The sequence below is a fragment of the Equus quagga genome, chromosome 11, assembly GCF_021613505.1.
Source record: "Equus quagga isolate Etosha38 chromosome 11, UCLA_HA_Equagga_1.0, whole genome shotgun sequence".
NCBI classification, from domain to species: domain Eukaryota; kingdom Metazoa; phylum Chordata; class Mammalia; order Perissodactyla; family Equidae; genus Equus; species Equus quagga.
In genome coordinates, this window is record NC_060277.1 from 72,753,882 (window position 1) to 72,764,789 (window position 10,908).

General features: G+C 53.2%; 1 protein-coding gene across 1 annotated transcript; it reads left to right on the forward strand.

Annotated features, from left to right (window-relative positions):
- Positions 1 to 6,301: 6,301 nt before the first annotated feature.
- On the forward strand, positions 6,302 to 6,973 carry BHLHA9 (basic helix-loop-helix family member a9). Its single transcript, XM_046674750.1, has one exon. The coding sequence runs from the start codon at positions 6,302 to 6,304 to the stop codon at positions 6,971 to 6,973; it is 672 nt and encodes a 223-aa protein (XP_046530706.1).
- The last annotated feature ends 3,935 nt before the right edge of the window (positions 6,974 to 10,908 follow it).

Consider the following 10,908-nt stretch of genomic DNA (forward strand, 5'->3'; position numbering starts at 1 on the left):
ATCGTGGTTTGGTAAAGTCAACTTACTATATTTTCCTCATCATACTATGGTGGCTTATACTTCCAGACCTTGGCACATGCTGTTCCCTCCATCTTCAATGCCCTTCCACCCCTTGTCTGTTTGGTAAACTCCTATTCATCCTTTGCAACCCAGTTCAGGCATCGCTTCCTCTATCAAAGATTTCCTGACCCCTCAGAGAAATGCACACTCCATCCTCTGCACCACTGCCAGACCTTGCACGTTCTTTTGTCCCACGCCGTTGAAAGAATCTGTTGACGAGGTGGCCTCCCTCACTAGATGGCAAGCTCCACGAGCACAGGAACCAGGTGGGTTTTGTTCATCATTGTTTCTTCAGTACCTAACCCAAGACCTGGCAAACAGTAGGTGCACAATAAATGCATGACTTACCTGACCAGGAAAGGCATGCTGAGATCATGGGGATGGATGAAAGAGAAGAGGGTCTCGATAGACTGGCGGCTGGGAGGGGGCAAGAGGCAGGCTTGGTTTATGAGGGGTGAGGATTGAGGCAGGAGATGAAAGGAAGGGGAGAAGGATTTGACTCCAGGATGTAGGGAAAGACTAAGTTGGAGAAAGCAGCCTGAGCACACTCGTGTTTCCGAGGAAGAAGCCAGTGGAGAGAGAGAGCCTTAATACCAAGGGAGGGGCCGCTGATGAGGCAAGGTCCCGGGCAGAGATGGCATGGAGGCAGGAGAGGGGAGAAGAGGACACGACCCCAGAGCACAGGCAGGGATACCTGCGGAGGGAGGAAGGACCCTAAGACAAAGAGATGGGTGCTGCCTCGAGAGGGTTGGGGTGGCGGGAGTGCTCATCCAGCAGTCAGAGAAAGAGAAAGCTAATGGGTTTTCTTTTGTTTTTAAAGATCCACGAAGTGAGGAGAGGAAATAAATATTTAATGGCTTCCCATCTCTTGCCAAGTAAAAGTAGAAGATATTGCAGATATTGCAGTAGCCTAAGCAACCACGTCACCAACTTGCGCTCACCTTTTACTCTGCCCCAGCCCCACTGGCCACCTTGTTGTTCCTGGAACTTGTAGATACCCTCCCGCCTCAGGGCCTTTGCACATGCTGTTCCCTCTGCCTGGAAGCTTTTCCCCAATGTGGTCACAATGCCTTGTCTCATTCAAGTTCTTACTCAGATGTCACCTTCTCAAGCTGTCTTTCCCTGACCCGTTCTCCCTCTACCCCATATGCACTTTCTCCACTTTATATGTTTTCTGGTGTTATCTTTTCTCTAGCATTTTTCACCTTCTAATATACTTCTAATGGTAATTACTGTATAAATTATTATTGTCCTTGTTATTTGCTCTCTTCACCAGAATGTGACTTCCATGAGGACAGGATTTTATCTGTTTTATTCACTACTCACACCAGAAACTAGAACAGTCGGCAGTCAATACATCTTTGTTGAACCAATGAATGAATGAATGAATGAAGGGGCAGAGCCTGAAACGGAGCCCACGTCTTCCAGATTCCCAACTTCCCTCCAATAAGCCTGTGTCTAAGTGCAGCTGCTGAGGGTCTGGGCCTGAGAGAGAAGGGAGGCTGCCGGCCTTCCTGGAGGCCAGCTCTCGGGGGATGCTCGTGCTCTCAGGACCGCACGGGCCCGGTGTCTCCGCAAAGCGTCGGCCCCCGGCTTCCTCTCCAAGGCGGGCGTTCGGTCCTCCCTCGGGGGAGCGACGCCGGAACCGCCAGAGGACGAGCAGGAATTTCTGAAATCCGGGCCGGCGGAGCGCTAATAGGCACCTTCGCGCCGCCGGCGGCACCGCCCGGCCCTAAATCACGGCCGCCGCCCCTCCTCCCCGCGCGCTCCCGGGCGGGGGCGGGGGCGGAGCGCAGCGGGCGGGGCGGGCGGCGGCGCAGGTGCCGCGGAAGTGCCAGCCCGCGGGGGCCTTTGAAGCGGGCCCGCGCCCCTCGCGCCCCTCGCGCCCCCCGCGATCGCAGCCGAGATCCCACTGACACCCCTCGGATTCCCGGAATGCGCGGGAAGGGGCCGAGGGGGGCGGAGGGCGCTTCCCTCTGGGAGCACCCGCGATTTGTCAAAGAGTGTGGCCTCCGACTTATTAATTTGGGGCCGTGAGCCATTTCCCAACAGGGCGCGTAAGGGCGTGGGAGCCGGCCTGGAACAGTATGAAACGCGGGAAGGAAAAGCCAGAAGTGTTTGGGGTGATGGCAGGGGAGGGTAGTCCTCCTCCCAGCAGTAGGAAACTTGTGCTGTTTGGGCATTTTCCTTGCTTTTGCTAACCTCATTTTAACTTGAATTTGAGGGTTCGTGGTAGGGGGGCAGCAGAGAAAGCAGGGGTTCAATCTCATTTTTTTTCCCTTGCTGATTTTCTATGACTATTTTGTTCCTTTTGAGCCCCACAGTTGTCATCGCGATGAATTTTCCCCTCTTATCCAACATATGGGTAGTGATGTTCTAAAGTTAATGTGAGAGAAGAAAATTGTGTGCAGTCAAAATTATCCTTGAGTAAGATTTAAATTGCAGTATACAAGGCATTATGTATGTAACCCGGAGCAGTCATTCTTATGCAAGCTGAAATTTAATAACCACTGAGCTGGGCTCTGGAGGAACAAAGATACATCTTTCTGAACATTCGAACCACTTTGCTGTTAAGACTGAATTTTGAATTCGATAGACCTGGGTGGGGTCGGAGAAGTTTTAAAATGCCACTGCTGCCACTGCAACCACACTTTGAGAACAACACCTTTGACAACTGTCAAACCACCGCCCCCCCCCCCCCCCCCCCGCCCCGGGTGGCTGGGGTGGGTGGGGAATTCTGCAGATTTCTATTTGGCTGCAAGGTTTACTTCCTTCTATTTTAATATTGAAGCTCTGTAGACTTCACTTAATGCACGTGTTTGTGGCTGTTGACGCATGTGAAAGCCTATAGCACCGGGCCTGGTATTTAACAGATGATCAATATATGTTGACTGGATTTGACTATAGAGCTTATTTCATCAGACCGGTGTGGAACTTCCAGAATTTCATGAACGTCTTCACGTCAGGGATTGTGCCATTGATTCAACATTCAGCGAATATTTCCTTGTACCTACTGGGTACCAGGCACTGTGCTGGGACCCTCCCCTCCCGACCTCCCCCTGTCCAAGTTTTCCCTGTGTCAGCCAGGTTCTCTTTATTCCTCACACTTGGTTGAAACCATCTGAATATCTTACTGACTTTTGTATCAAAGGGCAGAGGCCAGGCTCTCAGGCCCACAGGTGGTCAGTGGGGCTGTTGGTATTGGGGGGTGGGGGAGAGCCCGCTGAGTCGAGCATGCAAGCACAGCCCAGAGTCAAGAGCTTGGTGCTCTAACAGGAGCCACACCACCTGGTTTGAAATCCTGGCCCAGCAACAGCTCAGCCCTCTGACTTGGGGCAAGTTACTCAACTCCCTGAGTCTCGGTTTCCAGTCTGTAAAATGGGCATTATAATAGTGGGGCCTTCTGTATAGGATTGTTGGGAGGCTAAGATAATGTATGTTAACAAAAGCACTTAGCACCATGCCTGGCTTATAATAAGCACTCCATAGAAGCCAGTAGCAATAGCATTAAGATGATTTTTGTTATTATTACTAATTATGACCAAGCAGCATCCTGCCGGTGGAGGACTGTGAGCTCTCACTACAGGAAGGAAAGGTGCTGGAAGCCGTTTAATCTTGTTAACACCCGACCAGCACCCTCCCCTCAGCTCCTGCTCTGCCCCAGGCAGATTCTCCCCTTCGTGAGGCTGCCTGGGGGTCAATGGGAAGGGAAGGCCTCCTTGGATGGGTCGTCTCCATCCTTCGTGGAGATGCGGGTGCTCTGGGCTTGCCCATCTATTTCCTCCGGATCATGGGTCGTGGACTTCCCGGGAACACCGCAGGGGAGGGAAAGCCTGTTAATAACCACACTCAAGTCGAGGTAACCCTTCAGAGAACCAGATGCAGTATTTCTTGAGGCCCACTCTGCACCAGGTTCCATTCCATCGTGTCCTCTGAGGCTGGCGTCACTCCCATTTTGCAGGTAGACAACTGAGGTTCACAGCTTTTCCCAAGGTCTTCATGAAAGTGGCAAATATCAGAGGAGTTTAGATCCAAAGCTTCTGTTTGTGACCATTGCACTGCTCTGTCCTACACTCAGGGCCAGCTTCACAGGTGTGGGACCTGTGCAGCAGCATAGGCCCCAAGCCTAGAAGGCCCCAAGCTCAGTTTGATGCTCTGCTGTCACCATCTTCAAATTCTTCATAATTTGGAGCGAAAAGCCCCACATTTTCGTTTTGCACCGGGTTCTGCAAATTATGTAGCCGGTCCTGCCTACTCTCTTTTGTATCGAAGATGTCTTCAGTGCAAAGGAAAGGAAACTGAAGTGCAGACAGAGGGACATGACTGGCACAAGGCCATGTAGCAAGCTGGTGGCAGAACTAGAACCAGGTCTCTTGAGCCCCTGTCCAGTGGAATTCTCTGGAAACACTCATGTGTCCAACTGTGCCCTCGATGGGGAAAGCTTCGGAAGGAGCCAGTGGCTGGGCATGGGTGGGGGTGGGGGTTGGGAAGAGCTCCCACCCACCAAACCACCTCTCCCCTGTGGTCCTTCTGGGACTGAAAGGTCCACCTGCTCCCTCCTGGTCTGCCCACCTTTGACCCCGGGGCCCGGCTTTCCTAAATGGCTGAGCGAGGCTGATGAGCAGGGCAGTGACTCAGTTCTCTCTAGCATGGCACTGAGGGGCTAAGTGACATGGGATGGGGTGGAAGCACAGGTGGCTGTGGACTGTGACACTCAGGAACTGGACTGTCTGCTCTTTGACCTAATTCCTTGCCCCTCGTCTGAGACCCAGTGAGACTGACATCCTGTAACTCGAGCTGGGTGGGTGGACACGAGCGCTCAGACATCTTGGCCCATGCTCTGTGTAGAATCCTGCTGGAGGCATGCAATCTGTGTGACTGTGTGTGTGTCTGTATGTTGTGGGGACGATGGAAAACGGATTGAGTAGAGAGAAAACATCCAGTCCTAGCTGCTTCCTTTCACTTTTTAATTTCCCAGATACTGCTGATTTGGGGAAGAGAGCCCCAGAAATACCAATGTCCTTAGGATGCTTTACAGTCTAGTGGGCAAGACAGACAATAAAACAAATAATCACACAAATGAATACCTATATTTGTTTCCTAGCGCCCTGTTCTTTTTCTCCATGGAGCAGTTTATAGTTTGAAATAATGGGGTTATTTGTATACTCTTTGGCAAGATGGACACGAACTCCATACCCATCCCAGCGGACGCCCCAGCAGGCCTTGGCTGTTTGGAAGCATTCAGATTGTGGCTGGGAGTGAGACTGACGTCTGTGCTCCAAATAAGTCTCTGTGGACGCCTGAAGTTTCACTGGGGGGCTTTCTCTAGGATTAAGCAGTATTCCTTTTCTGAGACCCTGTTTAAAATTCAAATCCTTGTGGATGGGGATGGTGGGTGGGTTCACTGAGTTCATAACATGGCAGGGCTGTGTCATGAGACAGGGCTGCCCAAAGGTCTTGGACCCCAAAAGACACTCCTGATGGGTACCACGAGGGGAGCCAGAGGGCAACAAGATGATCTCCATCATCCTCGGCTGCTGACTCAGCCCAGGTCTGTCTGCAGAAGGAGGAGCCGGAGGGAGGTAGGGGAGAGGAAGGCCCAGTCAAAACCCAAACCCGGAATCCCAGAGGCCTTTCTGGTAGCTGACGAAGCTGAAGCTCCAGGTCTGTCTTACCTGCAGGGCCCTGCCTGTCACCTCTGCTCCTCCTTGATCCATCCTGCTTTCCTCAGTGACAGCTCTAGGGTTGCCCACAGGACTTGACAAGAACTTTCCAGGTTCTTGAAACTCAGCTACCATCTCCACAACCTTTCTGCGTGCCTATCAGCTCCCCTGCCCAGAGGCCAAACTTGGCACTCTCTTTGGGGTTAGAGGAAGAATGTGGAACCCAGCCACCCCAGAGAGGCCTGGAGTAGGCAGAGCAAGTTCTGCCTGGCTGCTGGAGCACTGCCCCGGGCGTGGCCGGGCTGCCCGTCTGGTCCCCTCGCACAAGAATCTGCATGCTTCTTCCCTTCCCTGCTTCCTTCCTCTTGTTCCTCCCTCGCCAACCTACCTGGAGGCAAGTAATAAAGCAGGAGGAGGGAGATGGATGGATGGGGAGGGCAGAGAGCCACGTGGTGCCATAAAGCCCAGCTATTGAGGGGGCCGTCTGGGGAGTGTCCAGCCTGCAGGAGTCAACGCTCAGAAGGTGGACTGTCAGCCTTGTGAGCCGGAGCTGGAGCATCAAGGCCCGGGAGGAGGCCATGCACCGAGGCACACCAGGACCAGGCCTCAAAGGCCTGAAGGGGGCCGAGGGCTCTGCTGAGGACTTGGGGGACTCTTGCCTGGAGGCCGGGAGAGATTTCGGGGTGCTGAGAGAGAACGGCGCGCCCCGCGGCCTGGGCGAGGCAGAGGAGGTGGCGAACAGCAGAAAGCGCGCGCGGCCGGTGCGGTCCAAGGCTCGGCGCATGGCGGCCAACGTGCGGGAGCGCAAGCGCATCCTGGACTATAACGAAGCTTTCAACGCGCTGCGCCGGGCGCTGCGGCACGACTTGGGCGGCAAGAGGCTCTCCAAGATCGCCACGCTGCGCAGGGCTATCCACCGCATCACGGCGCTCTCCCTCGTCCTGCGCGCCAGCCCCGCGCCCTGCTGGCCCTGCGGACACCTGGAGTGCCACAGCCAGGGCGCGCGCGCCGAGGGCGCGGGGGATGCGGGTTCCAGCTCGCCGCGGCCCATGCCGCTGCCCGCCGGGCCCAGCCTTGCGCGCCGGGACCCCTCCGGCCCCTTCGTGCCGCGCTGCGCCTCGTGCTCCCCGCACACGCTCCTGGGACGGCCCAGGGCGGTGGGCGAGGCGCAGGGCTTGGCCCAGACCTCCCCCGGAAATTGGCGCCGGTGTCCGGGGGCTCCCTGTGCCTGGCCGCGGGGATACCTGTGAGCAGGCCCTGGCCTGGGCTCCCAGCACTCCTGACCTGGCCACCGAGCGCACCCGCGAGCCTCGAGGGAGGCCGGCCTGGGAGGAGCCAATGGCAGGATGCCTACAAAAGAGAAGACTGCGGGAAAAACGTCCCTAGCTGAGCAAAACTGAATGGGCTGAGGCCTGAGGGGGAAAGGAAGCAGCCTTGGCAGTAGGAAGGAACTCCGGAGCCAGGGGCAGCACTCCCTAGCCCCCCACAATCCGAAATAGAGGCGGCAGCTCCGAGAACGGAGCGGGACCCTCCTGGGCTTTCTTAGAATTGGACTTGATGAACGCTTCTTGGAAAGTGACCTTTGCATTCTTGCGCCTTTGAGTCCTATTTTCTCTTGCTGCTTTTTAGGAGAATGGGGGCTTTTGGACAGGGGGACTTGTGTGTGTGGGAGTGTGGGTGGCCCCTGGTGCGGTGTGATGGCACAGTGTGGGGTCCCTGCCTGTGCTGATGCCCCAAGTCTGTGATTTGGGAGGGGCAATCAGAAGCAGCTAAAATAAAAAAGAAAACCTATCATCTCTCTCTGCTCCAAGGACTCCACCGGGCTCAGTGGCCCAGGGTGGCAAGAAGGTCTGCTGGGTTGGGGCCTGGGGCTCATCCTGAAAGGGTGGGCCCAGGCCTAGAGCCCACAGGTAGGTACTTGGGGGCTCTGGTTCATGGCAAGACCCCAGGTATGGCTGAGCACTGTGAGGGGCGCTGTGGGAGGGGACACTATTTGGAGAGGAAGTGCTGAGCCGGGAGACTAAGGATGTGGTCAGCCTCATCTCTAGACCCCCTGCAGAACTGCTGTCTGTGGTGAGCCACAGAGAGGGTGGCAATGAAAGCAGAGTCGGGGCTAGTCTCAGAGAAGGAAGCTGAGGGCAGGGCCAGAGTGGGGGCCAGTAATTCTTGCCTGTATCTCGAGTGATGGGTTCATGGAGCTCCTAGAGAAGAGTGGGCCACTGTAGCCAGGGTCTCTGTCATGACAGGCAGACTTGGAATCCAGGAAAGAGTGTGAAGAGGGGATTGAGGAAAGTGGGGCCTTGGGCCAAGGCTGCTGAGGAAGTGGGAGGCACAGCCAGCCCCCAGAGAAGTCTGGAGAGCTGCTCTGCATCGAAGATGAGCACGCCTGAGCTGGTGTCTGGCTTCACTCAGGCTGACCGGGCTGATGTTGTAGGTGCTGCTTTCTGGGGTGAGGACCCAGATGTGCCAGGAGAGGGCTGAGGGCTCTCTGATCTCCTTAGAGAGCTGCGCTCTTGCCAGCTTGGGGAAAAGTTACACAGCTCAGAACAGAGGACCCCACAGAAGCTGGAGAGACACCCATAGACACCCAGGAGAAGTGAGGGGTCCCCAGAACAGTCGAGGTGAGGCTCACCACTGTAATTAAAGATGTCTTTGCTTTCTGCAAGCAAGACACTGGCTGGCACACTTGGCATCCTGTCCCCAGCCCACAGGCCTTAGGGCTCCCCATTTCACAGGGCAGGTGGCTGTGACACAGATCACAGGAAAGCTTTGACTCTGGTGTAGTTGGGTCATTGGGTCCAGCCGGGAGCAAAACATGGGACTCTGGCCCCTGGCCTGCGCACTGAGCTCTCTTTCTCATGGAGAGGCAGTGCCACAATCTGACAGTGGAAAGGAAAGAGCTGGACCAGCCTGGGACCCAGTCTCTGTTCTGCCACTTACCACATGTGCGACCCATGGCGTCACTTAACCTCTCTAAGCCTGCAGTTCCTCACCTCTGACACAGACAATTCCACCTCAGGGTGGCTGTGAGCATTAAGATTCGTTCATAGTGTACAGTTTCCGGCAATTAGGTGTTCCACAAATTGTTACTCTTCCTATATTATTGTAATTTTATGACAGACCAGCCTGGACAGTGCTTCTGCCTTGCTTCAGCCTCAGGTTTTTATTCTCTGGAAACATGATAAAATGACCAGCAAGTCCTGCTTTCCTAAGTTCCAAGATGGAAAGAAACAGGATTCTTCCCGCCCAGTTGCGCGCCCTGCACAGGAGTGGTGAGGGTGCCCCCTGCAGGTGGAAGCGTGAGTGTGCAGGGCCTGCCAGGTCAGCTGGAGGGATGGGAGAGTATGTGTCCCCTCACTTACCACCTAGGAAACCTTGGCAAATCTCCGAGCGGCTTTGAGCCTTGGTGTTCCCATCTGTAGAATGGGCTAAAATTAGTACTTACATCATGGGCTAGATGATGCATTTAAAGCGTAGTGCCTGGCTCACGCCAGCTCTCCCTAAGTGGAAGCTATTAAGACATATTCTAGTCACAAGGTTGTCAGAAGGAGAGAATGCAAGGGAAGGTGTTTTATAAACCAAAGTCCACAACACATTTGTTATTATCATTGTTTTATCAGGGCTATTTGTTTGAGTGCACACGTCTGTATATTTGCATTATGATATGTATTTGTCCAGCATTCTGAGATTTTTTGGCATGCACGCATTGCACGCATACTTGCATAGATGTGCGAATGTGTGAATGTTTGTGGGTGCATACATGTGTACATACATGCGTGTAACAGGTACCCCTCCTCCTGCTGATTCTTTAGGTGATCCTAGGCCAGAATACTTTTAATTATGTGCTTTCCAGTTTTCCTGGAACGCTTCCTTGACTTTTTTTATCTGCTTCTGAAGACCATACCTGTTCTCTAAGATGGCGGATTTGCAGTGGAGAAAAGATAAACCTGTGATTATTAAAGAAATGCAAGTTATCAACCGAGACCAGGTAGATTTGTCCAAATATAGAGAAAAGTAGTTGGTATAAGGATAAGTATTAAACGAATATAAAAAGGAAAGTACTAGAAAGAGAAAATACATATGTAAGACAGAGCTGCTAAAACTTATGGCCAAAAGATACGAAGGACTGATATATATAAAGACAGAAATTATCTATCTATTGGGTTAGTACCAACAGTCCACTCACATAGTGTTCAAAGGAGAGAGAGAGTTAACATGTAAAGGGCAGGGAGCAGTAACGACCCCAGAACCTTTGCCCAGGGCTCTCCTGCACTCGGCCTCTTGGCCTCTCTTAGGAAGTCTGTGCCTTCCCACTCCCCCCCTTGTTCTCTCTGCCTCCCCCACAGGGAACAGGACCTCACCTCTTTAGCAATGAATGAGACATACTAATAAATATAAAAACAAATAGCAACTGTAAGACCCAATGTCGTCAGGGATGTGGAGACAAGGACACATCGACAGATTTCTGGTTGTACTGTGTACCTGTCCCTTTTTGGTAGAGAACAATTTGGCAAAATCACAATAAAAATATTCCAAGGGAGGAGTCCAAAAGGAAAAACAAATTTGCAACAAGATGGTCCCAGCAGCACTGTACACAACAGTGAAAGATTTGAAACAGCACAAATGCCCAACCCCAGAGGCCTGGCAAAGCAAACTGTGGTATTCCAATGGAATGAAAATAATGGCGAGTTAGAAGAGCAGATCACAAAATGGTCTGCGCCCACTGATTCTAACCGTAGACAAACGTATGGGTGGGTGAACGGACCTACGGAGAATTGGAGGGATGTAAACAGGGTTAATATCTGTTAGGTTCTTCATAATTGTTTTTTAAAGGTGAAAGATTTGTCTCCTTAGGGCACCTTCAAAGATGAACAGGGAAATGTTTGAGCAAGGACAGCAAGGACCAAGCGTCTTGAGTGGATTCCTTTGGAGGGACCCCATCTCGCTGGATGTGAAACTAGGGTGCTTGCTGATGGGCACACGATCACATCGTTTCCCTCACACTTTGCACGTGTGTGTGTGTGTGTGTGTGTGTGTGCGTGCAGACACCTGAAGGCTGCTGTTACCCCTGGAGCAGGTGGGCCAGGCCCAGGAACGCCTCAGTGAGGAGAGGAATTTGCTTAATTACTCCTGCCTCGTTAGCCCCTGTAGGGTTTCCTGGCACCCTGACCCGGAAGGTAAAAGA